This window comes from Gouania willdenowi, chromosome 10 (genome assembly GCF_900634775.1).
Source record: "Gouania willdenowi chromosome 10, fGouWil2.1, whole genome shotgun sequence".
Taxonomy (NCBI): Eukaryota; Metazoa; Chordata; class Actinopteri; order Blenniiformes; family Gobiesocidae; genus Gouania; species Gouania willdenowi.
Genome location: NC_041053.1, coordinates 37,493,225 through 37,521,049, shown reverse-complemented (window position 1 = coordinate 37,521,049; position 27,825 = coordinate 37,493,225). Strand labels below are relative to the sequence as shown.

General features: G+C 37.2%; 2 protein-coding genes across 11 annotated transcripts in view; one reads left to right on the top strand and one right to left on the bottom strand.

Moving 5' to 3' along the window:
- anxa5a (annexin A5a) overlaps positions 1–27,825 on the top strand; it is a 1,189,405-nt gene that overhangs the window by 54,573 nt on the left and 1,107,007 nt on the right. The gene's annotated exons all lie outside the window — the stretch shown is intronic.
- prom1a (prominin 1a) overlaps positions 1–27,825 on the bottom strand; it is a 101,089-nt gene that overhangs the window by 18,727 nt on the left and 54,537 nt on the right. For all 10 annotated transcript variants that reach the window (XM_028458945.1, XM_028458946.1, XM_028458949.1 and 7 more), the window contains exons 4-15: positions 15,789–15,909; positions 15,018–15,081; positions 13,758–13,847; positions 9,054–9,283; positions 8,832–8,906; positions 7,816–7,879; positions 7,469–7,628; positions 5,443–5,595; positions 5,210–5,333; positions 3,949–4,052; positions 2,333–2,417; positions 930–1,076 (exon numbers count right to left, since the gene is read on the bottom strand). In XM_028458945.1, coding sequence (XP_028314746.1) covers positions 930–1,076; positions 2,333–2,417; positions 3,949–4,052; positions 5,210–5,333; positions 5,443–5,595; positions 7,469–7,628; positions 7,816–7,879; positions 8,832–8,906; positions 9,054–9,283; positions 13,758–13,847; positions 15,018–15,081; positions 15,789–15,909 — 1,417 coding nt within the window. The remainder of the gene's footprint in view (positions 1–929; positions 1,077–2,332; positions 2,418–3,948; positions 4,053–5,209; positions 5,334–5,442; positions 5,596–7,468; positions 7,629–7,815; positions 7,880–8,831; positions 8,907–9,053; positions 9,284–13,757; positions 13,848–15,017; positions 15,082–15,788; positions 15,910–27,825) is intronic.

Genomic DNA, 27,825 nt, shown 5'->3' with positions numbered 1-27,825 from the left:
CGTCACCATTGGCTGATAAAACTGATTGACAGATTCATCAGCCAATCAGGTGCATTTACTTTCAGCCAATCGTATGGCTTCTTACATTTTCTCCACACTTTTAAACCAATTGCAGAGCTACTGATGTGTGCATGCACAGTGTTCAAACAAGAGTGTGGAGAAAATGTAAGAAGCCAAATGATTGGCTGAAAGTAAACGCACCTGATTGGCTGATGAATCTGTCAATCAGTTTTATCAGCCAATGGTGACGTTCGTTGACTTGTGACGTCAGGGCAGTCTCAAAATTCACCACACACATTTCTCTCACAAATACACAGAGGTTTCACAGCACAGAAGCAGTTTGTAAATGCACACTCAGCAATTCGCAATATCCGTGGATTTATATTACAAGTGTGCCTCAAAACAATATTTGTGAAGTAGAGCGTGTGCATTTCAGAATTTATATTACAAGTTTGCATAAAATATATATTTGCAAAACAGATTGTGTGCATTTGTGAATCTGAAATACAACTGCGAAACAAACCATGTGCTTCGTGAAAAACCCTGCAAGAGTTCATTCATTATGATACTGTTCTGATTCCATAAAGTTGGGTCCAAAATAAAAATGAAGAAGTTGCAGAAAGAAAAATTGTTTTATATCCCAACAAACCAACAAAGAGTAATCGTTATACTATAAATTAAAACAGAGATCACATTGTTTTCATACATTCCCACATGCAGTTATGGGCCAATGAAAATAGTAAAAAAATAAGTATTTTTTCAGATTTCAGAGACTGTCACCCAATAACCAATGCATATATGTGACTAATCATTAGTGATGTGAACAGTCTATGTTCATAGCTCAAATCAAAGCTGGTAAAATTACAGGCTTATTTCCCACCTCCTGTTTATGCGCCTTCCTACTATGAAACGTTATTTGTGAGCATCACCTCTTCCAGGTAATCGGCGTAGTTGATTTCTGAGAGTCCAGCTTCAGAGAAGTCCTGGAGGACCCGTTTGCCCTCCGCGTCCAACAGAATGATGCTTCTCAGGTCGATCCGAACACTCTCCAGCTGACTCACCACGTCCTTTGTAAACTGGCAACAGAAGAAAAATGAACAGGAGCAATCACAAAAATATCATGTGTAGCTGCAGCTGTGTTTGGGGAAGATTTTGTGCACAGAATCCATCTATAAGGATTGAAAAAAAGCTTTAAACAAAAAAAAAAATGAACTTGTGAAGTGATCATAACAGAAATTAAAGTCTGTTAAAAAGACTTTGTGCTCGTTTTCTTTACCAAAATATGTCATATTTTGGTAAAAGGTGTGTATTCAGGATATAGGCAGGAGCAGGACCAGAATACTGCTGAGATAAATCCTAAAGCAGTTACGCAACTTTTATAAGCGCGGGGCCATAAAAATGTGTTTGTTTGATCAGAGGGTCACATGATCAACATTCATGTCAGCATTTTGAATAATGAACGATCTGAGCATTAATCCGGAAAGAACAAAGACTTTGCTCGTTGTGAGGCATTTTGTGCATTTCGTGTCCTTTTGTGTATTTTTTCCTGTAAATGATATGTTTTTTGGAGTCATATTGTGTATTTGTGCTGTCATTTTGTTTTTTTGTTTTTAGTAATTTTTGTGTATTTCTGTTGTCGTTTTGCTTGTTTGTTAGTACTGTGGGTTTGCGGAGTCATTTTTTGTGTTTTTCTTGTCTTTTTGATAGCTAAAAAGTGTGTGGTGGACTACGAAGCTGGCAAACATCTTACCATGTTAACTTAGGCTGAACGAATAACCTGGTCTGAACCAGGTTTTGTTCTGGATAAGATCTGAGCGAGTAGTAAAGCCCCGCCTCCTGACCAATCAGTTCTCTTAAAGGCCTTGCCCAATAAAAGGTGATGAGTGAACACGTCTCACTGTGTGGATCTGTTTATAATCTCACTCATTTAAGCATCAACACTCCTGCATGAATTACTTCCTGCTTTTACTGCAGCAACAGTGTTGTTTTTGGTCTGAATTATGGATTTTAATTCTTCATATTTTTAAAGAATTATTCCTCAGTTGTGACGTAAATTGCTTTCCAGTTTATCTGCGATGATGATTGGTCTGACGCTGTAATCTCCACCTCTGTCACAAGAGCACGCACGTAGCCAGGCTGAAATCACCTCGCTTAACTTAGCGAGTTGATGTCGAGATTCGTAGGACAGCTTCTGTCTGACGGAGAATGTTTGGTTAGGTGTAGCCCGCTAACGGAGATAAATCCAGGATACAATTATCTAGCTTCGTAGTATAGGCCCATCTAGTTTCCTGCAGAGTGACTGACGGAGTCTGTCTGTGTTTAATTTACTGACCATTGTGGTGTTCATGAAGGAGGAGATGTTGAAGATTTTGTCCATCCGCATGGCAGAGTAGATGCCTTTGTTCTGTTTACACGAACTGTCAGAGATAAACAAACAAATAAATAAATAAACAATGATGGCAGTAAAGCAGAAGATAAAAGGAGAAACTTTAGCATGTATCTGCTGCCCCCATGTGGAAACACAGGGAGGTGCAGGTGATTTGATCAAACTTTCATCTGAAAATACACACAAATATTTCAGCTAAAAATTTGTCATACGGGGCTAATATTTAGCATCAAAGCAGTAAGGCAGCTCACATATGAATTTGTCTTGTCCGACATAATGATATGCAGTTTCTCATAAGAGGTAAAAAAAAAAGAAATAAAAGTAGCTGCATAAAAGCTCAAAAAAATGCTAAAGAAGTGATGTCAGGTTAATAATCAACAATAATAAGGATGACATTCAAACAGCAGGCTTAAAACTTGGTGGTTCCAAACCTTTTTTGGACCGTGACCCCATTTTGTCATCACAAATTTCTGGCGATACCAAAGAAACTTTCTTTTCTTCTTCTAGAATTTAATTAAATTTATATATTTATTAAACAGGGACAGTGTACATTAATATTAATACTGAAAATATACCAGATTTAGCCAAAATGCTCATTTTCAGCTGCACAGAATGTTCAATTGTCACCCCAAAATAATACTAATTGCACAAATTACAGGAAATATACAGTAAAAAATGCAACTACGTAATAACATAACACTTCCACTTACATTTAAAAAACAACAGTATTTGAGAGAATTCGTTTTTGATCATGTTTGTTATATTGTGTTACAAACACAGAGTGGCCAGGATTAGTGACAAGTTGCACCAGCTCAGATATTTTTTTCTTTTATTTGAACTAGATTTATATTTGACAAAGTGAAAGCATAGAATAGAGTTGTTTAAGAATGTGTGTTGTTCAAATTTACAACTTAAAAATCTAAAAAATATGTATCTTTAATCAGTATTTTTATCACTTACAATCACAATTACTAGACATGCCAGGCGACCCCACATGGGGTCACAACTAAGGGTGTAAGAAAAAAAAAATTAATTTAGCAATATATCACTGCGTGATTAATGTATCGATCTAAAAAATGTTTAAACCAATTTTTTTTATTCATGCCGGAAACGGAGAAGCGAAAGAAAATGGATGGATGGATGTTTTTTAACGTAAAAAAAAAAACATTTAATTGTGCTAAAATATGCATAGCACGTAAAAGCCCAGTCATTAGGTGACAGTGAACCACAAAATGCCTTGTTAAACTACATCACTCCTCAATGCATTTTAGCTTGAAAGTTTATTGAACTTTGATTTCATAAAAGTTTGATTAACATACCACTTGTTTTTTATATTGGTACTTGAATTACACTTAGTTACGATTTATCTCTTCTCGCAAAAAAATTAAATAAATTGTATTTTATGCCATTTTGTACATGTAAGGGTGAAATTTGTAATTATTGATAACGCGATGTAGAGCGTATTGTTTAGTATCGTCAGATTCATGACAATGCACATCCCTAGTCATGACCCCAAGGTTGATAAACCCTGCACTAGTGTCTCTAAATAAAGATGACTTCACCTGTACAAGCTCTCAGCTGTCAGCTCCAGGTCAGAGTCATTGTACATGTAGCCTGGGATGAAGTTCTTCCACTCTGGGTTGATCATATACGGTGTGTCCACAACCTGAAAAAGTAGAGCGAAGGACTGTAGAACCAATCCAACAGAACAAATCACAACAGTGGGGACATTTTAGGCTTTTACAGCGACACCTTCTCTGGTAATATTGAAGATTTTGAATAGAACAAGGGAGAATAAACAGGGCGTCGCTTTAGCTCAATCAGGGAAAAAGTAAAAGCATGGAAGACTGGAGAAGGAAACTCTGCATCAATATGACCCGGCATGATTTTGCACATATTTAAGGTTCACATTTTAGGACATCATTGGGTCTCAGAGTGAGTTGTCATGACTCAGCAAAACATCTGTCAGATGTAACGGCCTCACTTGTCAAACCAAACGCAATCAAATTACACGGCCTAAGGCTTCAAAATAAATGTCCTCACTCAACAGCCTCAGGCCTTAAAATACAACATGGTGTTTTACTTTGAAGGAACCAAAAGTACACATGATGAAGAAAGTTGAAAAGCTGCTCTTTCATTTTATTTTTAAAAGTTAAGATTATCCATGCATTGTTTTATTAATAAATACAAAGTTAAAAGAAACATCGATACTGTATATCTTTCGAAATACACATACGGAAATACACGTCATCAATATGTGCTGAGAGTAAGTTGAAAGCTGTAATTTTATTCATTTTTAAAGGTTAAGATATATCAACGGTTCATTTAACTATGTATTCAGTCATTAAACAATACGTGGATATATCTTAACTTTTAAAAATAAAAGGAATAAACGGCTTTTCAGCTAACTTTGTCATGTGTACTGTCAGTTCCTTCAAAATTGTCTTGTGTACTTTCGGTTCCAGCTAAATAAAACGACAGGTCGTGTTTTAAGGCCTGAGGTCTTTGAGTCCGAGGACTTTTATTTTGAAGCCTGAGGCCGTGTAACTTGACGGCGCTTGGTTTAACATGAGAGGCCGTTAGATTTAACAAAGTTTTTGCTGAGTCATGAGTCCGTTTGGTATGATAATTGACAGAGGTTTTCCTGATACCTCACTTTGAGATGTGGGGATGTCCTAAAACGTACACCGTACATATTAAAAATCTCAGGAAAAACATTGTTTATTAGGTTCAACTTAATAGAGTTCTGTTCCAAACATTTTATAACGAATACTTTCACAGTTTCTGTGTGTACCGTAAGTAGTAAAACACAATAAGACGTGCCTTGAAGAGTTCCTTGGAGTGATAAGGCTCACAGACAAGTTTTTCCATGTTCCCTCCGATCAGAAAGATGATGGTCACCGCTCCCATCAGCACCAGGGAGAAAATGAAGCTAAATCCAACGCCTCTGTGGAAAGAAGACAATTATTGAATAAAATCACAAAGAACTGGAGCAGGGTGAAATGTATCTTTTGCACAGGAGGAGGGATTGTAGTGGGATTGATCCCTGGACTCACGCCATCAGCATCGTTCCCCCCGTATTAGAGATGCATCCTCGTGTGGTCGGTGAGGCGTGCTTATCGTATCCCAGAGTTCCACACAGCAAACCCAGGAGGTTAAAGGCCAGAACCAGGACCACCATGCAGCAGAGGGTGATGCAGGCGATCCACCTGGAAGCACAGAACCAAAGTGATCACATTTGTACCTACAGCGCATGAGTTTAACTAGATTTAGAAATTAACTTAAACATCAAGAGTGTCCAAAGGTACAAGGATTTTGAAAAGCAATCGTTCACACAATTTCTGAAATTGTGAAGTTGAAACTTTCTCTCAAAACCAAACTTTAACGTTTTCTGGGTATACATCTAAAACACAGTCAATTCAGAAACAATTGATCATAATTAACTTGGAACTCCTGCAGGCCAGGAGGGTGATCGCTCTATCGTGGACAAAAGTGGATAAAGTGTATGGGTGAAAAAGATGGCATTCTGTATTGTGTTTTTTATATGGGAAAGAATGGGATATATATATATATATATATATATCCCATTCTTTTTCCCATCCACACTGTGGAACCTCTTAATAATAATAATAATAATAATAATAATAATAATAATAATAATAATACGAATGCATTGGATTTTATATAGCGCTTTATCATAGACGCTCAAAGCGCTTTAGAGAATTAAGGCATTGTTCTTTCACTCCACACTTAGTGGTGGTAAGCTACTATTGTAGCCACAGCTGCCCTGGGGCAGACTGACGGAAGCGAGGCTGCCATAGTGCGCCATTGGTTCCTCCACCACCAACACTCACTCACACACTACATTCATACTAGGCAATGTGGGTGAAGTGCCTTGCCCAAGGACACAATGACAGATACCACTGCAGCGACTGTCCCCCACTGTGGCCCCTGGAATTCTCAGTGGTCTCTATCCAACTACTAACCAGACCCAGACCTGCTTAGTTTCAGAGATCTAACGAGATCGGATAATGACAGGCTGGTATGGCATAGGATCTTGCAGAGTCGACAGCTCAATGTTGGCAGGTAGTCATGGTAATCCTGAGTTTACCATGTTCCCGTGACCGGAGGGTGAAAGCTGAGCTTGAGCTTTTTTTAATTTGAACTGTAATGCTATTTTTTTTTTTCAGTTTATTTTGCTGTTTATATATTTGTCTTTCTTTGAATACTTATTGTTTGTCTGTATAAAAAAGTACTTAAAAAAGTTCAATAAAAATACTGCTAAAAAAAAACAAAAAACCTAAGCATCAGTCTTGACATCAACTGGGGGTTGCCACGGCGACACCATCACATCATCCACTAAGATCGTAAATTAAATAACATGACATCACCCTGTGTAATGATTTCTAACATCAAATAGTAAATTGACTTGAGTAACTGCTCATTTTTGTCATATCCATTGTGATATCATTGACAATGTATTTATTACAAGTAAACACACAAAAATATGTTTTGAATTTCATTGCAGGACGGGATTTTGGGTCATGTCCTCTGGTTTTCTATCTCGAGTTATGTCGGATAAGGTTTGGTTTAAAGATAAATAATTGCTCATGTGTAATTTGGCAAGAATTTTTAATTTACAAATGAAGATATTAAAAAAATAAAGCCATGATTTCATTTCACATTAGAAAAACATACAAAAAAGAATCTAAACCTGCTGGTAACATTTCCTAGATAATTGGACATTTGTGACCTCTTAATTATTTTGGTTTTTATTTATATTTTCTGTTTAGTTCTCGACTGTCAATACTATTTTTATGTTGTGTTTTGATCCAGTCATTGTATATTTTGTTATGGTTGTCCGGTCCTGGAGAGCTGCTGTTCTGCCTGTTTTAGATGCTGCCCTGGTCCACCACAGCTGATCTTAAAGGGAAGGTGTGTTGTATCTAAAACATGCAGGACGGGGGCTCTCGAGGAACGGAGTCGTACCCACAAAGACAAGCTGTGATCAAAATATAAAGATTTTTATAACTACGTTTGCACTCTGTGGCTGAAATGTTGCCCCATATGTACATGGTGTACCTGTAAAAATCAATTTTGTCGATTTCAGGGTAGAAATCCTCGATTTTGGCGTGTACGTGGCTGATTAAAATGGTGAAGTTGGACAGGACGCTCTGCACTGGGAGGGCTTTGGAGAAGCTGCTGATGTTGCTGCCAATGCCGTCCACCAAGTTCTGCACATCTGAGAGACAGTTAGTAAGTTAGTTAGTTAACAGTTACCAATTAAGTTAGTCACATAAAGTAATGGGATGGACACCATTAAGAATATGGAAGTTCACTGAATCTTAAATGTTGGATATACAGTACACGTGGGAACATTGATAGACAATGACTGTAAAAGGCAAAAAAAGAAAAAAAAAGTGGCTCACTTTCCACAACACTTCTGGTCTGTTCGATCACCATGTGTGGGGTGTCATTTAGAGCGGAGTAGCCCTGAGAAGAATACAGAAATGAAACATGGCCTCAAAAATCACTTTTTCATCCAAGACATTCAAACAGAATAATACAAATAGCGAAAGTGATCCACAGTTTGAGTTGAAGTAGCTAACGTCCTGTTAAGACCTGTTCACCATTTCACCACTTCTCCTTCCTCAGCACCATTAATGATGGATAACAAACACCTCAGCAAATGATCCGATATACAAAAGCTCCCGTTCAAATCTTTACACTTTTCCGCAAACACAGTGGTTTTCAACCTTGGGTTCGCGAGGGACTGAGAGGGGGTCGCCAGATGCCTTCTAGAAACTCAGAATGTTTTCTGAACAATTTCAGCCAATTTTTGCTTCTTTTTACCCTTTTTCTGCAACAACACCAAACTTGCCATATTTAAACCTATTTTAATTTACCTTTTCTTGCCATATTTTTGCTCCTTTTAATGCATTTTTGCTGCATTAGTCCCATTATTATCACTTTTTTCTGCACATTTTTCCCACTATCAAGACATTTTTGGCACTTATAAACCCTTTCCACCGCTTTTCCACCTAATTTCAGATATGTTCACCCATTATTGTCTTTTACCCGCATTTCACTATATTTCATGCTTATTTTTTTTGTCAATTTAACCACATTCACCATTTGTCATGCCTATTATTTGTTATTTTATGCAAATACAATATATTATATACCATACAATATGTGACTATATACTATGGCCCAAATAACAATAATAAACTTCCTGGATAACAGTGGATATTATTCAGATAAATAAATAAATAAATGTGGTTATCACAGATTCATAGAACAATGGACCATCATTTTACTGACTTTATGGATGGACCCCACAATGCTGTCCCCTTTATTCCCCCTTATAGATGGTCCTGTCGCCACATGACTGTTCTACAATGTTCATGTCTGTGTTCAACCACCTTCAGTTATTCATTCTCACCTTTTGAACGATAGCACTGAGGTCTGTCTTCAGCAGGTTACTCATTTTCTCCAGCTGAGCGTTGATGTTTGGTAACTACGAAGTCAAAACACAAAAAACTCTCAGAAGCAACAAGAGGAGGAATTTTTAGAAATCGGTTAATAATGGCCTTTGGGAGATCTCTCTTTCTCTCTCTCCTTTGTTCCCTGAATGTGCTTGAGGAGAGCGTGTGTTGATCTGTACCCGTGTGTAATTGGCACTGATCTGCAGCTGTGACAGAGACTGTCGGATGTTGCGACACAGCTGGGCGCTGGTGGCGTCCGACTCTTCGTCGTGACAGCCGGGGTCGTTGAGCGTGCGGTTGATGCTGTTTCGAACAAGGCTCAGGTTGACGTTGAGTTTCCCTGTTCCTTCTTGGAGAACCTCCAGAGACACGTTGGCGTTCTCCAGGGCGTCTTTGGTTTCTCGCATGGCTGAAATCAAAGGGAATATACAGATAAGGCTGGAAGTGGATCAGGGAACTCGACTCTGTGAAGCTTTAAAATAATAATGAACTGAAACTATTTTCATGTTTTTCTGGAAATTCAAATCAATTTCCAAAAATGGAACAAAACATAGAAATAGTTATTAATTAAAAAACCCTGCACTCAAAGTTGCTGAGAAAAGGATTTTATCATTGGGCTTCAAAATGTGAAGACAGGTTTAACTATCAGGGAATTTTTATTTTTAGAATTACTACAGACTTAAAAATATCTGTGAAATCTTAAATTTTGCGTTATTTGATTTACCAAATGACAATATATATGAATTCACTTTTATTATTAACTATCTGATGTATTCTGAAGTTTAAAAAAATAATAGCTCCCAGGGTTCGAGCCAGCACTGTTGAGCGTAGGGGCCCCCACGGCGTGATTTGGATCTCCTACAGAGTTGATGTCGCCCCCACGCTGTGTTTCAACCAGCGTATGACTCCCAACTAAACAGACTCCAGTGGCCGTTTAACTTTGCTGTGCCTGTGAAGCTCCGCCCGTATTTTGTGTAGTGCAGCGGTGCTTCGTGAGAACGTGATCAGCTTTTATCATCTTCCCCTGGTCAGTGTTCAAACTGTTGTACCTGGTTAACTAAGAACAACTCAGTCCGTGTTGTCTTTTAGTTATTTTTATTCCAGACTCGTAGGTACACATTCACAATCAGCTGGCTACCTCAAGTACAAACGTTTCAGTGGGAACTTCTGGTTTACAAAATAAAAGTCAGTTGGAGCAATGTTATTAGAATGTTACATTCTAACATCTCATCAGAGCTACAGAAGATAGGATAATTTAAATTAGGACATATCATGGTTTTAAATCCTTCCTTTTTACATATAAATCATACAGTTGTGGTCTATATAAAGCGGAACTGCAATGCTTGGGTCTGAATTCCTCATTATTATAGCTCCACCCCTTTTCTACCCCTTTTCTGATGCGCTTCTGAGAGCAACTCGTTTTGGTGCGGTCTCTTTAAATGCAAATGAGACACTCCATACCCCGCCCCCTCTTCAGGTGACAATCGGTTCAACTCCACCCTGTTCAGCCATTTTTGTAGTTTGATAGAAGAGATACGGCTATGTAGCGGCGCATAAACTTTTTATTCAGAGGTTATTTACAAAATGTCAACAACAGAAGACTTGTCCATCCAGCCTTACATGTTTGAACCAGAGTCTGACCCAGCGGAGCGAGATGAAAATGAAGATGATGAACCTGCAGAACCCTAACAAGTGAGCTAACACAAGCACCGAGCTAACGCTCGCGCCAAGCTAACGTCACGAAATGCATTTTAATACAGTCTTTTCAAAGACAAAAACAGCAAAATGAAATGACTAATGAAAACTTTAGACTTAAATTAAATCACGTAGGCCATATCATCAAGGATCTAAAACGAGCACACAGCGCTAACATATGAAGTCTGAAGACGTGCAACTGCTAAGCAACTGCTAATGCTAACAAAACAATGACAGGGACGTCTTATCATCACACTTTTTAGCGTTATTTACAGCCTACTGAAGTGCTCTGTTCGTCGTCTCCAAAGATAGAAGGAATTGAACCCTCAATCAGACAAAGTCTTTGGCAAATCCTTCTTTATACTGGCGGAGGTTGCTGAAGCAGTCATCCTTGAAGCGCGCACACACAAAAATGACCTTACCCACAGATGTGGGTACATTTCCGTGAAAAATAAAACTCAACCAGACACTTCGAAAAAGGTTCTGATGCTGGGAGACGGTGTAATGAAGCGTGTGGGTTACGACATCCAACAACCAAACATTTTGATTTCTCCTCTCGTAACTTCTGCATCCCTGAGCTTGGACTACAAAATAAAAGCGAGAAATAAAAATGGCGTGTTGGACCTGGAGTTGATGTACTAATTTGGCAGTTCCGCTGCAAATACTGTGATGTAATAGTTCAAAAAACGTAATAGAGAATAGAAAAATCGAAACAGATTGAAAAATATGAGCAAAACAGAATATAAAGATATCTACGGAGCACCTGAAGAGACTTATTTGATTTTTTCTGTACTTCTAAGCACTCTAAATATACAACAAAATGCATTTAAGGGCTAAAAAAGTGGATTTAGCATGATATGTCCCCTTTAAACTAAGTTGATCAAAACTTAATCAATAAACCTGCTCAGATTCAGTAAATCATTGATCCCTGAGAGGAAATTGGGTGACATTAATGCTGTTCTCATACATATTTAAATGACATATAAATATTTAAAAAGGAGCAGTCAGAATAATCCATGTTACTCCAACTTATATCTACCTTTTCATTGTATCTTACTTTATTTTTTACAGACAATTTTGTTTAATTATGAGTTTTTTTTTAATTTAATAGTATTTATTTTGTTTCCTCACAGGAGCTAAAAACTAATATTTTCTTTAAAAAAATTATAAACATTTCTTAAAAAACAGAATAAAAAAAATTTAAGTGGAAAAAACAGAATTTGAGAAAAAATAAAACGGAATTTGAAAAAAACAAGTAAAACAGATTGTATAGGGCCCTATACGCTGTGAAAAATTCCTGGTGTGAACTCTCGTTCCATTGAGGTTTTTTAAATGAATGAATGTTAAAACAATTTAATACAGGACCCGACTGCATCGCTGGTTGGCCTATTTGTAGTTTTATTTTGCATTTCTAATAGTATTCTCAGATGAAACATTATAGCGTGACAGGTAAGAGTGCACAATGAGTACGATATATGTAGTGGAGCTTTGTTTTGCGTCCCTGGAGCTGCCAGTCTGTCTGTTAGGAGTTACAAAAACCTACGAAGAATCATAAACTCATCACCTCCTCTACTGTGATTCACTTTCTCGCCGTTTAGACCAGGGGTGTCAAATTCATTTAGGTTCAGCCGTCAAATATGGAGCAGTTTGATCTTAAGTGGGCTGCAGAATTTAGGCTTGAAAAAAAGCTATTTAAACATTAATGTGCCCGAGTTTGCACTTCCAAGTATAAATTATATATAAAGTATATCAGTCCCTGAAGGATCTTCACTTTAAGTTTCCTTGATTTTCAGACCAATATTTATTCCATTTGGGAACATTTAGTGGAATAATTTGTGGGAAATAACACGATTTGGGAAAAATTGAGAGTTCTTTCCACAGATTCAGATGAAAAATGTTGCCATCATATGATGGGAAAACTGTGGGACTGAGATTAGTTGGTAATTTACACAATGATTCATGTCATCTCTGTCATTTTGACTTCTTTCCCCGTGGGCCGAAATGGAAGCTCTAAAGGGCTGGATTTGGCCCCCAGGCCCTGAGTTTGACACAAGGTTTAAAGTATGGTAAACTATCTATAACCGAGTATTCAGATATTTCTAATGTGCTGATAATTATTATGGAGCCGTTACAAATGAGGATGAGTGTAAGAGTGAATTTGGGTGAGATTTGGACTGGATTTATCAATTTGTAGAATGTATTGAGCAACAGGAAAGTGGTGCAAGTGACAAATCCAATTTCAAAATTAAAGTCCTCTACCTTGAATGAAACTGCTAAATAAAATAATATTAAAAAGATGACAGAAAACAAATAAATACATAACAACTTTTGAGAAGTGATACCACTTTAGAAAATGTACTTTTGGAGACACCTTTAGTTGTTAAAAATCTATTAAAAATGTCTAATGGCCACTGCTTTAATCAGGGATGTGCTATCCTGGTGCTGGAGGCCCACAGTCCTGGATGTCTTCCTGTTTCCTGTGCTGTTCTACAGACAGTTTTAATGACTGTTGTAAATTTGAATGCACCTGGTATCCAAAAGCTATGATCTATGTCCATTAGCAGCTAATTCTGGTGTTAATTTACACAATTACATGCTTTGTTTAAGTTGGGGAATTATTCCAAGTCATTTAATAAAATGTTTCAGGGTTCATTAGTGTGCTGAAAGGTAAACAGAAGTCAATACTTAAAACTTAAACTTTGTAAAACTTTTATGGATAGAGAATGATATCGATTAATTCTCTTTATCCATAAAAAAAGATGTGATCTGGTGACCACAGCAGCAGAAAATCATGAAAAATACAAAATAAAAGTAATTTGAATACTTGGGTTAAAGCATGCCAGACTTCACTGATTTGTGGTCACCCAAAAAAAAAAAAAATGCAGTTTTAATACACATTGTTTTTTGTTTTTCCTTTAATAAGGAGTGAAGTGGGATTTTAACGGTTGAGGATCAAAGGAAAAGCAAAGCACGGGAGCACCACAGCACCACAATGTCAGGGGTTAGGACTGGAGGTTACCAATCACATACTGGGACGCTGTTACCTTTGATGGCTCTCTCGATTTTCACTTTATGAAAAAGGCATAGAATTCAAATGTTATAATAGAATACCATACATGTAATTAATTTAAAAGCTTGTGTAAGCATGGTAGAATCAATAGAGGCAAAATCCACACACATACACTTACCTCCAGCCATACTGAGCACTTGGTCCAGAGCAGGATGGACCTCCTTCTCCAGCTGATCGTGTATCTTTCCCCCCAATAAAGGACCGATATCTGCAGATAACACAGCAAAAAAATGAAAACCAGTCAACCATCAATACAGATTAATTAACCTGACAATAACTGGCTGAATATAAAGGTACAAGATGTTAAAATGTCAGAATATTGTTTCTGCAGGTTGCCAGGTTGGAGCTGGCAACCTGCATTGCTTACAGCAGTGGTTCTCAACCTTTTCAGCCCACGACCCCCAAAATAAAGGTGTCAGAGACCAGGGACCCCCACTGTACATGAAGGTGGTTGAACACAGACATAAACAGTAAAGAACAGTCATGTGGAGACAGGACCATCTATAGGGGGAATAAAGGGGAGAGATTTTTGGGGTCCATCCATAAAGTCAGAAAAATGATGGTCCATTACAATTATTTATTCATTTGAATTATTTCCATTAGTATGCAGGAAATGTATTATTATTTGTGCCATAGTATACAGTCATCTTAAAGATGTGAATTCTTGTTTTAATCAGAAATAAAATGGGTCAAAAGTGACCAAAAATGGTGGAAAAGGTGGTGAAATGGGATTTTAAAAACCATAGAAATTGGTTAAAAGTTACAAATTATAGTGGACAAAAATGGAACGAAAAAGTGGAAAAAATGATTCAAAGTGTCAATATTGGAACAATTAGTTCAAACTGGCAAGTAATGGGCACGATAAATCGTGAATGTGGTTAAATTAGCAAAAATAAGCATGAAATATGGTGAAAAGAGGTTACAAGTGACAATAATGTTTCAACATATGTGACATTAGGTGGAAAAAGTGGTGGAAAGGGTTTATAAGTGCTGAAAATGTCTTGAAAGTGGAAAAAATGTCCAGAAACGGCATTGAAATTTGATGGAGAAGTGGCAGAAATGGGAGAAATGTAGCAAAAATGCATTAAAAGGAACAAAAATGTGCAAAAAAAAGTGAATAAAATAGATTAAAATATGGAAAGTCTGGTGTAGTTGCAGAAAAAGGGTAAAAATAAGCAAAAATGGTCTCAAATTGTTAAAAATCTATCTCCTCCCAGTGTCTCACGACTACAAATGGGGTCCTGACCCCAAGGTTGAAAACCCCTGGTTTAAGGGATTAAAGTATAAGTAATCCCCTTAAGATGTTGTGTAATAGTCTGTAATCACACCTGATTATGTCTCAGGTGAAAGCAGACAAAGGGGGGAGGGACGTACTTACTATCTAGGTCGTAGATAACTTTGTTCTTGGCTGTGGCGTACTGGGAGATCAGGTAATCTATTTGCTGCAATGAGGAAGCACAGCAGAGGAGAGCATTAACAATGGAAACAAGCACAACCAAGATTTCCTGATGATTGTAGATTTAAAGAAAAACAAGTTGTTACAAATTAATCAATGGCTCAAATTTAAAGAATGTAAAAGGATGAAATTGCCACTTTAAAGTTTGTTTTGATCTCCAATGTAAACACTGTTTTTTCACATTGACTGAAAGTTTTGCACATTGCATTGTGGGAAGTGGAGTCCCATCGACCGATGTATCAAATTGTTTTTACTTCATTCTTACCATGATTTCTTGTTTGCCTCTAAAATCTCTGCCAAAGTGATTATACCGAGTTCCATCCTGATCGGATCCGGATTGCGCATTTCATCACAATTTTTCGGGGAAAAAAGTAAATATCCATACATTTTTACTTACTTAGAAATTTCTTCCAAACCTTTAAAATATGAATGATCAGATCATTGATCCAGATATCTGACAAAGAGGACATTTGGCGTCTGGGGAACGTTGGCGGTCGTTTTAATCTCATTTTCTTTTACAAATTATAAAAGGGCCGGATTAAAGTTTAATAGTTTGCCTTCCGTCGTTTTCTGTACCTGCTTATCCTGTAAAGAGTTGCCACTAGCGGGAACGTAACACTATTCATTTCTTTTTAACACACTACCACATGATGTTTTGTTTGGTTTCCATTAACACAGAATACATCTTCTCACCATTGGAGTGTCATTGGTAAACGTGTGCAGGTCCCTCATGTTGCTGTTGACCAGCCGTCGGATGTTCTTCACCTGAGAACTCAGGTTCTGGTTAGCAGCGTACGCACACAGCACCCCGATCCTGTACACATTAAACACACAATAAGACACAATCTCTTTTAATATGTGTATCAAGTAGTTTTTTAATTTATTTGTTGGTGTAATGAAAATGTGTCTTGATATACCTTTTTTATGTAATGTTTATGTATATATATTTTTCACCAGTCTTTAATGAAATCAATATGATGTGATATGTGAGGAGAAGTGACCACTGTTGCTTGAACAAAAGGCCAACACTCCACCAATTACACCTCACCAACAACAGGTGGCAGTGTGCAGCTTTACATTGACTTTAACATCATCCTGACCTGTAGAGCAACTCTAGGAGATTACTTCTTATACAGCAAAGATATACAGTATGTATCTTTACATTACACTCAAAAGCAGTGTTTCCACACCTTTTTTTCAGCCAAACAATAAATGATTGTTTCCTTTGTCCAGTGACTGAAACAAATGTTTAGATCCTTTCTTTCTGTATCCCCGATTGAAGCATTTTAGCTTCACCTCTCAATGCAGGAGTGTGAAACACATTTTAGCTCAGGGGCCAAATATGGAGCTGTATCCACAGATTTTTTGCGGAAAAAAGTAATTTCAACAATATTGTGCCCTAGTTTGCACTGCTACGTATACATAAAATACAAAATATGTAAGAAACTGACAATATTCAAGCAATAAGGGATAGATTTCAGTCAATTTGTGACCAAATTCTATTTAATTAAGGGAAATATTATGTAATAATTTCAGGAAAATTAAGGGATTTTGCATTTTTTCCAAGTGTTTAACATTAAAAATGACTGCAATCATGTGAAAACTGAGCCCCTGCAAATATTGTTGAGTTTCATTCACACAATGATTCATGTTTTCTCTATCATTTTTATTTTCTCCTGCGGGACGAATTAGATTCTCCAAAGGGCTGAAATTGGCCCCTGGACCATGAGTTTGACACAGGTGTCCTCATGTATATTTACAGAGCAACGTCACCATTTATTGTTAAACTTTAAGGTTGGATTAGGCCTAAAATAAAAGAGAAACATAGATTTTCATTTTTAGAAATAAACACTTTTTTTTTTTCCTTGCACCACTGCTCTAGGGCTGCTCGGTATAATCCAAGGTCTCTGGGTTGTAAACAAATTCAAATGAAATGTGAAAACACAGAACTGTGCAGAGAACACCATTAAAGTGAGGCTGTTTGCATACTTCAAACAAACCTGAGACGCACTCAGTGAAAAGCCTAATTATCATGAGCAACATCATCAAGGGGAAGGAAGGCTCACAACGTGAAGATGTTTCCATGACTCACCAACATCCCAGCTGAATTTACAGCTCAGCAGCCCACAGCTAGCTCAGCATCAAACATTCCATCAAAAATCACGTGTGCAAAGGAGTTCAGTCGTTGTTTAAGGTCGGGGTTCTCAACCAGGGGGTCGCGAGACACTGGGAGGGGGTCGCCAGATTCCGTAAAGAAACTAAAGAGTATTTTTTTTAACAATTTCAGCCCATTTTCGCTTATTTTTACTCTTTTTCTGCAACTACACCAAACTTGCCATATTTCAACCTATTTTCATCACTTTTTCTTTCAATATTTTTGCTCTTTTTAATACTTTTTTGCATCATTACTCCCATTTCTGACACTTTTAAATCAAATTTCAATGCCTTTTCTGCAATTTTTTTCTCCTTTCAATACATTGTCTGTACTTATAAACCCTTTCCACCACGTTTCCACCTAATGTTCCATATGTCGACCCATTTATGTCACTTTTAACCCGATTTCACCATATTTCATGCTTATTTTTTGCCAATTTAACCATATTCACAATTTGTCACGCCCATTATTTGCAATTTTATACTAATTGTTCCTACTTTTTTTTACCACTTTTAAGCCAATATTGACACTTTGAACTCTTTTTTACCACATTTTCTGTTGGTTTTTGGTTACTCTTACTCTTCTTGAATGCTGTGTTAAAACATCTTCAGGTACTGTGGTGGGGTCCCCTGTCTCAGGCACTTTTTTTTTTTGGTGGTCGTGGGCTGATAAGGTTGAGAACTACTGGTTTAAGGAGGAATATCAATAGTAAATAGATCATTTCTGGGGCTGCTACTTGATCATTGCGGGTGCAACGTCCTGGAGCATTAATGTATTAAAATATAACAGTTTAAAAACAAAATAAAACAAAATAGTAAGGCAGACCATGACTGGTACATTGGACAACAACAATTGCAAAGGGATTTTGGTAAAAATCACAGTTTCATTTAATTTGCACACTGTGTATAGAAGTATAAAATGTAATGAATGACTCAGAACCCACTGGGAAGGCTTGGATCAATGGCGATGAATCAGGCGGCTCTTACTCACTGTGTGGAACAACAGGTCTTTGTATGTGGGCTAGTGCCTGTGCTGTGTGTAGGCTGGACAACAGCTTATGTTACTGTAGTGTGTGTTCTTGTGTCTTATTGGGGATGAAAGATGGCGTTTATCAGTTTATCATCCACCAGCTACAGGATAAAAGGCTAAACACACTGGTTACGTCATCTGCTCTGAAATTGGGATCATGAACTTAAACATTATATTTTGGGTTTGATATGATTAACCTGGCCTGACCAGATCAATTCTGGCACATTTTTAAAGAAAAAAGATGATGGTCCATTATGTTATGAATCTGCAATAACCACATTTATTTATCTGACTATTATCCACTGTTATCCAGAAAGTTTATTATTTTTTTGCACCATAGTATAAAGTCATCTTAAAGATGTATAAATCCTTGTTTGAATCAAAAATAAAATGGGTGGAAAAATGGCCAAAAATGGTGGAAAGTTGATAAAATGGGATTCTACAAATTACAGAAATTGGTTAAAATTTGCAAATTAGAATGGCCAAAAATGGACTACAAAAGTGGCAAAAAGGGTTCAAAGTGTCAATGTTGGATGAAAAGTGCCAATTAATTACAATTAGTTTAAACTGGCAAATGAAAATAATGGGTCAACATATATGACATTAGATGGGAAAAGTGGTAGTAAGGGTTTATAGTTCCTAAAAATGTCTTGAAATTTGATGGAGAAGTGGCATAAATGGGAGTAATGCAGCAAAAATGCATTAAAAGGAGCAAAAAGTGATGAAAATAGGTTAAAATATGGCAAGTTTGGCATAGTTGCAGAAAAAGGGAAAAAATGAGCTACACAACCGAAAATACAAAGACAGCTAAACTAAAAGGCTATTATGTCTACCCTTTCCTTTTTAGGAAGGAGAGGTAATTTAGAAGCTGCAAATTCAATAAAAAGCACTTTAAACGCAGGCTTGTGGAGGTCGGTTTGACAAACTGTGAATGCATCCCATGGTTGCCATGGTAGCACAGACTTCACTGTTTGAAGCTGTCTTCCTTTCTCAGCTGAAGCCATGCGTGAATCTGTAGTAAGATGGAAGATAGTGGCATCCAAATGCTGCGTCCTCTGCCATTTTCAAAGTCTCATTTCTCCTTTCCTGGTAAGTGCAACGTCCCCCTCAATTTTACTGCTTTTTTTGTTTATAATGTAACAGTTTCCAAGGAATTAGATGACAAGTAACTAAGCAGTAAAACAGCAGCTTGAATAGGTTTTCCAAGAGCTAATGAGACGATAACATGATATACAAAAGCTGATTAGGCTAAAATCTCCAAAATGGCATTGCCCACATATAGAGGGATATTACGTGTGATTGAGGCTAAAAGTTGAGGTCTCCAGAGAAATTCCATACACAAATGAGTAACAAAGTCTTATTATTTATCTGAAGTTCATGTCTGTGATGGGTTGAATATAGTTTTAAAACCATTGGATGCTCTGGTGGGCCGTGGCCGTGAGGTTGAGGGTTGGGACTGCCCAATCAGGTTAAGTCCAACCAATGACAAAAAATACAGATAAAATGCGCAATCTGGATCCGATGCGGGTAATTGGTGGGATAATTGAGAAATCAACCCGACAAAACTGAGTAAAATTAAGATTATCAAATAAAAACCGAGATATGAGAGATAGATATTTTTTTATTTCTCAAACTGATCCAGAATCAGTATATTGATCTGAATCCCCTCCAAAATTTAGTGGAATCTTCCATAGCTTAAGGTCAATCTTTGGTTAAAATTTTGCCAAGTACTTTTGACGTAATTCTGCAAACAGACAAACAAAAAAAATAAATACCAGTGAAGATAGCTACGAAGTCTCTCGGAGATAGACACCAGCGGGTCAGAAGATGAATGAATTAATTAATGTTGTACCACACTGATACTAGTATTGGGAGGGGCCCTGATACGGCACTAAAAGGCTGGCATCGGCAAGTACTAACTTTTAACACACTGATGACATTTACAGCATCAAACTGTTCTCCAAACACAGCGCCTTGTGTTTTTCTCTCTCCCGATCACAGAAACGCGTATGGTTATGTGTTCAGTGCATACCATGGTTAGCTATCGCTAATGGCCCGGAGCTGCCACTCTGAACCAATCGCTGGGCCACTTTTTCATTTTGCCGAAAAACAAACGAACGTTCCAACAGAGGAGAGAAAATTACGGCAATTTTGAGGACGTGATATTTGGCTAAAAACAGGTTATACCGAAAAGTTGGCCGATACTACGCAACTGGCTATCTGTTTTGACATTGAAAAATAGGGTATCAGAATAACACGAGAATGAATAAATGTCCTTCTTTTGATGACAGACGGCTTTTCTTTTGTTATAAAACAATCTTGTTCTAAACAGTGATGCCAATTGTTAGTAAGAAAATATCAAATTAAGCTTGTGCCTCTAACAAGATGGGAACAAAAAACTGTCACATTTAGTTTCATGTATTATTAAATTTTATATATTTGAGTTGAACTTGGTGCTTCAGTCTGACAGACAATTTAAAGACTATCACTCCCATAAACAGTGAGCAGATTCACTATGGCTGGGGGCTAGTGGAGGAGGGTTAGTGATAATGTTGCACAGCTCTGAGGTATATGTTTGACCACAGGAGTGAACAACGATGGCGATGGTAATGTCCAGCTCGTAATGGTAACACTGAGCGCTGCATGTTGAGACACGTAAAACCGTGTTTGCTTTTTCACCGAGTGGGTCAGCGAAGTCAACATTGAGGCTGTGTAAGAGGAGACTTAAAGAGAAACTGAGTTTGGACACAGTGAAGTGGAGCAAAGCGAAACGACCAGTGTCACAACAAAAGCCTTTTGTTCAACACTGTTTGCCTTCTTTCTTTCTGTCTGTTTTCTCTTCACAATTACCAACAGGCTTTAGGAGTTAACCTTAGTTTTCACTTATATTTGGTTTGCACTTATTCAACTTTGTCCACTCTTACAGCTGCTGAGGATGAGAAATCACATTTTTTTTTTGTTCTCATCTACTGCTGATGCCAGCGTGACCCCAAACACTACCAAAGTGATATTTCTGTTGTTTTCACAGATTGAAAGTTGCTGAGAAAACAATGACTGAAGAAATCAAAGTGACTTCATATCACAGGAAAAATGTTAAACAAAACAGGACTTCAAGCAAATAACTGTCTTCTCTGGTGAGGAAATCACTGGATTTTTACTATATGCATAATTGCTCCATAACGTCTCCGCTGTGTAATCCGCTGTCCGTCAATCCCCATCGCTTGTGTCTGTGATGCATAACTGTCACGGCAAGGACTCATGAGATCTCGTTAATTCACTCGTATTTACGCATGATAGTGAGTTGCAGAGGTGGAAAGAGTCGTGATATATCCTACTCAAGTAGAAGTACAGTTACTTCTACTGAAAGTACAGTAGTACTTACAGTTGTACTTAAAGTGCTACTGTATAAGTAATTGTACTCAAGTAGAAGTACAAGTGTATCATACATAAAATAGTCAAGTTCAAGTAAAAAGTAGCTCACTTAAATAGAACTCAAAGTAAAAGTTACTAGTTACTTTCACTCCCCCATGTTTATTTTTGGTAATAAATCTTGCCATGGTTCCCTTACATACAGTTAACATCTCATGATTAAACTTAAAAAAGAAGAGACCAAATCTTGCATAATTGGAACTTAATATAATTTCCACAAAAGCATCTGTATAAAACAAAAATTTGTCAAAACTGTACAAAATTTGTACAATAAAAAACACCACCTATGAATTCAACTCAAAAGTATAGCTACATTTATGAACATTTATTGCAGTTTTGGCAAAGTGCATTACGTTTAATCTGGTTGGTTGCCTATGATGTGATGCATTTGATTGTTGTCTGTCATTTCATTTTCTGTAGTTTCTTCTTTTAAAAGCAAAATTACCGATTTAGAAATATACTCAACAAAGTACAAGTGCCCATAAAAGCAACTCAATTACAGTAACGTGAGTACCTGTAATCAGTTACTTTCACCTCTGGTGAGTTACAGTCAATAAGAAGAGAACCACAAAGCCATACAACAGTTTATTGTGTCCTTCGAGAGAAGGAAATCCACTCGGTCCTGCCCTGTAGATCTTCCGCTTTTGGATGGAAATACGATCTGCCTTGAAGACAGAGTCCCATATTTTATTTAGAAAATGAACCAGATATTTTATTCTCCGTCTGTGCACTATTTCCTGTCCCACACAAGCTTAACTTAGCTGGATTTATGCGCCGTTGCTCAAGTGTCCAGCAAGGGTTTGCATATCTGTTGCGGAGGGCTCCGGACTACCGGAGTAGTTAAGCAGCTGTGACGGATCTCATACACATGTGGTGGTAATTGACAGTTTGACTTTAGTGGAAACGCATCTGTTACGTATCCAGTGCAAATGAAGGGTTAATTGGAATTTAGTGTCAGTTTTGCATTTTTCTACGGGACTTAAAAATGCAATGCAATGCACGAAACCTTTCCAAAGTTCATGTGACATGCCCATATTGTCATCACTCCAACTGTCAATAACAAACTTGTGTGAGGCGATTTCAACCTTTGTGAGTAAATTCTCCCATTTTTTGGAAGAAATACCTTTGATTTCTTGATCCATGAAGCCTACACTATGTCTTTATATTTGTTATCACATCCAGCAGCTTTAAGCTGGAGCTGAAGAAAAGCACCAGCACACGCCCGCGACCCTGAGTGCAGGAAGAAGTGTGTAAAGAAAAGGGATAGATAGATGTTTCTTTTTAATCAAAAGACTTGAAAAAAAAAAAAACAAGAAACAAAAGAGAGAAAAATCTACTTCACTGTCAAACGTAACATCCTTCTCTATTTAATCTGTAGCCAGTAAAAAAAAAGAAGAAGAAGAAAAAAGCAGAGCTCCACAACAAGTGTCATAAATCTGTGTATCTTTTGTTTTAGGTGTCATGATTAGTTTAGTTTTGTTTGATTGTCTCGTTTGGTTACAGTTGTTCAGAGGAGATAAAACACGCAAACGTTTCAACGCGAAACGATCAAACTCGCTCCAGATGTGATGTGACAGGCGAGAGATGCTGTGGAGAATAGCAGAAAGTAAATGAGCTTTGCAGTGCAGTGGGTTTTTCATCTTATTACTGACGCTTTCAGCGTTTGAATGCAGGCAACTGGAAACATGCCACGCGCTGTCAGCATAGATACACTATCCTCGTCATGGGATGTTCATTTCCAGTCAAACTACTTTCTAATGTCAAACTACTGATATTACCTTTTTGTTAACAATAATGTCCAATGGCTAATCATCCAGTCATACGACAGCTATTTAATACACGAGAGCATCAAAATGGGTCAAAATTTGACAAGAACATTAAAACATGGACTTTGAAAACTGTCAAATCAGTGATATCAACCATAGTTAAGTTCTACTAATACTCAAAGTTGGAGTAGTACCTGTACTCAATTTAAGTTTACTCGTGCACAAGTAGACTTTACTGCTAAAGCAAAACCATCAACCAGTAGAACATTTTGTGTTATATGAAGCTGTTTGAGCATTAATCTGCTATCAGTGATATCAACCATTATTAAGCTCTATTACTGCTCAATTTAGTGAGGGGTGCATGTGTCGATTTTCGCTCAACCTTATTTTTCTTCCATTTTCAGCTTACAATATCTCACACAAGAAACTGAAACTTTTTTTTTAATTACATTTATTTCTGTAAATGAAATGAAATGAAATTACATTTTAGTCATGTAGTTGGTCACTTACTAGTTTGATGTTCAGATTTCTTTTTTAAACGTTCATTTATTCATTTATACTTTCACTAAATTATTGAGATCCAAGACTAGCGGAATTGTAACCGGAGGGTCTTTGGTTTAAATCTCGGGACTGGCAGGGGGAAGTAAAATTAGATGCTCACGCACAGATTCGTCCTTGAACAACGCCCTTAAACAAAAATGCACGAGGCAAAATTCACATGCACGTGATGCATAAAGACACTTAACTGTTTTCTTTTTAATGAATTAGATTATTCTGTAATTACACAATATAGCCCGTCTCTTTCCTTTGTGTATAGTTCCTTCATTCGTAGCTGTTTTCTAGTGACCCACTGTGACTCGTTACAAAGTCATCTACCCTTCAGGCTGTTCAGTTTAGTGGAATTTGGAATTAAACGCTCACTCTGTCCCACCAAACGACTGCAACCGTTAACCAAGGGATCAGACTGCAGCTTATGTACTGTCTTTACAGTAAAAGCAGAAAACAGCAGAAATGTCTCTAACCGGGCTGTGACGCCAAAAAAAGGGGGCGTAACGTCTGGTTGTGTTAACTGTGCTCGTCTGCCTTGTATTCTTGAAAATACTGAAATATTTTGATCCTGCATAAAGCTGCATAAATGGCTGATAAATAGGTTTTGATACTGTGTGTCCAGCTGTAGAAGACATACGCATAACATCACATTTGTCAGTCAGCACGCTATTTTTTTGCCCCATGTGCAAAACTCGGCTATGATCCATTTTGACAGTCCTCTTGGGCTTTGGAATGCAGGTCATTTATGTTAAAGCGGGAGAAAAATAACCAAAGATTCCTTGCAAAAGGCGGATTCTGGGTTTTGTGCTGTGTATGTGGCTGCCAATCAGATGCTACCTCAGTTGACTGCACCACTTTTGACACTTTCACATCAGCAGATAAACAGTCCATTTAAAGATTGAATGAAGTGTAATTACGATGTCCCATTAGGATGACGGAGAACAGAGAGGGGAGGGGGGCGGAAAGCCGTCAGCGCAGGCCTTCGAGCTGCAGTCCTGCTGAATGCTGAGCATTGTTTAGAGTTTGTAAAAAGCTATGGAGCCACCAGACCATGGAACATTGGCTACACATCCCCCAGTAGTGGCCTAGATTCTAGAGCAATGTACTGTCTTCTTCTTCTTCTTCTTCTTCTTCTTCTTCTTCTTCTTCTTCTTCACTTGACTTTTTCTCAGAAAGACATTGTTGTTGGAGGTAAATCTTCCTCCCGTTGTGTTGGTGTTGTACTCCAAGGTGGAAGAGAAGCAGTGAAATGACACTCGACCTGTGGATCCACTTCACTGTTTCATTCAGGAGTTACTGATTGCAGAAAAATGCAAAGCACAAAATTGTCAAAAACTTTCAATTTCTACTCAGTAAATTTTAGACTGAACCATTTCCCCATTTTTACTTATGACTATATAATACCTTGTGCTAGTTCCTGATTGTGGGTTTAACTTCCTCTGGGAATAATAAATAAATTACTAAAAAATGTAATGTGGACGGTTGAAATCTGTTGCATCCTATAATAATGTATGTGGGCCAAACACTTTATTGGAATTAATGTGAAATTGAGAGTAACTTTTAAATAATCGATGCTAATATTTTAGTTGATGCTAAAATATGTTTCCCCAACAATATACAACATCTCTTGCTGTGCTTTAAAAGTGTTTCCATTGAAGGTTGTTTTGGAGCCTCGTAACTCCCTTGAAATCTCATCACGTGAGACTTCGCTGCAGGAAGACGGACGCTCAGAACCTCCTTATAACACTCTGTATTCCTTTGATGTTTCACGTCTAATGTGGCAGTAATAATTTTAAAGTATAATGCTTAGAAATGTCCCGGTCTCCTCTTCTGTCTACACATACCGCGCCATATTTTTTCAGGGAGAAGTGGTCATGTGACCAGGTACGTCTGTGACGTGTAATTGCGGAAAAAGTGTTTCCATAGCGCTTTTGCGACACATTTCAATATCAAAAAGTCTGAAATACCTCCTCGTGAAAGCATAAAAACTTTTTAGCAATATTTGAGTGTTTTTTCAAAATTCAGGTGTTTCCATTACCAGTTTTTTTTTTGTGCTATTTAGATTTTGAGAATTTCAACGGTAATGGAAATTCCTGGAATTTTGCAACCCCAGTTGAAATGCTATGTTTTTTAAATTGTATTATGTTAAATAGATTTATATTTAGATATGACACAGATATTTAAAATTACTCCCAAATTTTTGGTTGATTCCACTAAATAATTCCGATGAAAAGTTTATACTTTTGAATATTGACGAAATTTGTGAGCATAAGGAACCCTATTTCTCATTAAAGTACAATCAAAGTAAATTAGTTCGTTTGAGGTTTTTAGCTTTTGTGAACAGTTTACGTGATCCTTTTACTTCTGCTGTCACTGTCAACTTCATCTACGACTTCTGTTAAAGTTTCACTTACTTTACATTACTCTGAATGCCTTCAAACTTGCCTTCTGCACTGACAACACAATCCCCTAAAGGACCTGCTATTAGTCTCACATTACCTCAGTGAATTATTGCCCATTTAACTTTTTTTTTTTTTTGTATTTACAGCCAATTCAATGCTCCTCAGACTAATAATTAATTGGCTAAAAATAATACTGCATAAGATTACTTTACAGGGATACTTTTGATGAAATGACGTGTGGGTTACAGGGAAGATGGGAGTGTTTCTGACAGACTGAATGATGGCTCTTACTTATGCATGTGTGTTTGGTGTATTCAACCCATCATCTTTACCTACAGCACATGTAGCATAATGTATGATTATGTTTTTGCACTATACAATGTACGGCTCAAATGCCTTTTTATGCCCCGTTTGATCATCAATGTGCATGTATGCGAGCAGTTCTACATCAAGCCAAGCTAATTATATATTTGAATTTGTCATGCATTTTCTTTGTGGCTTTGTGTACTGTACAAGAGCCACATTTTAGGTTTGGTTAATGTTTAAAAACTACAGAGTCGGTCGTGCAAGTTGCAAATTCTTTTTGACTGATAAGTTACAATTAATAGATTTTTCATTTTTCATGTATTTGTACTCTAAAGCAGTGATTCTCAAAATGTTCAGCCCATAACCCCCAAAAGATAGGACCCCCACTGTACCTGAAGGTGGTTATACACAGACATGAACATTGAAGAACAGTCATGTGGAGACAGGGTCATCTATCCATCCAGGAAGTTTTGTATTATTTGCGCCATAGTATATAGTCATCCTAAATATATAAATCCTTGTTTTAATCAAAAAATTAATTCGGTTAAAAGAGGCCAAAAATAATTTTAAAAAAAGGTGGTAAAATTGGATTTTGAAAAGCACAGAAATTGGTTTACTTCAAACTGGCAAATAATGGGCATTACAAATCGTGAAAGTGGTTAAATTGGTAAAAAATAAGCATGAAATATGGTGAATTGAGGTGAAAAGTGACAATAATGGGTCAACATGTGTGACATTAGGTGGGAAAAGTGGTAGAAAGGGTTTTCAAGTGCAGAAAATGTCTTGAAAATTGCACAAAAGGCACTGAAATTTGATGGAGTGGAGTGGAAGAAATGGGAGTAATGTCGCAAAATACATTAAAAAGAGCAAAAACATGGCAAGAAAAAGTGATAAAATATGTTAAAATATGGCATGTTTGGTTTAGTTGCAGAAATAGGGTAAAAATAAGCGAAAACTGGCTCAAATTGTTCAAAAAATAGACAGACTTTTCAAATCTAAGCTGAGATTTTGGGTGAAGGGGTGAGTGCTCAGTTTGCTGCTGCCTGCATTATCATTAATTAGTCCATATGATCACCATGGATTACAAGGCTCAT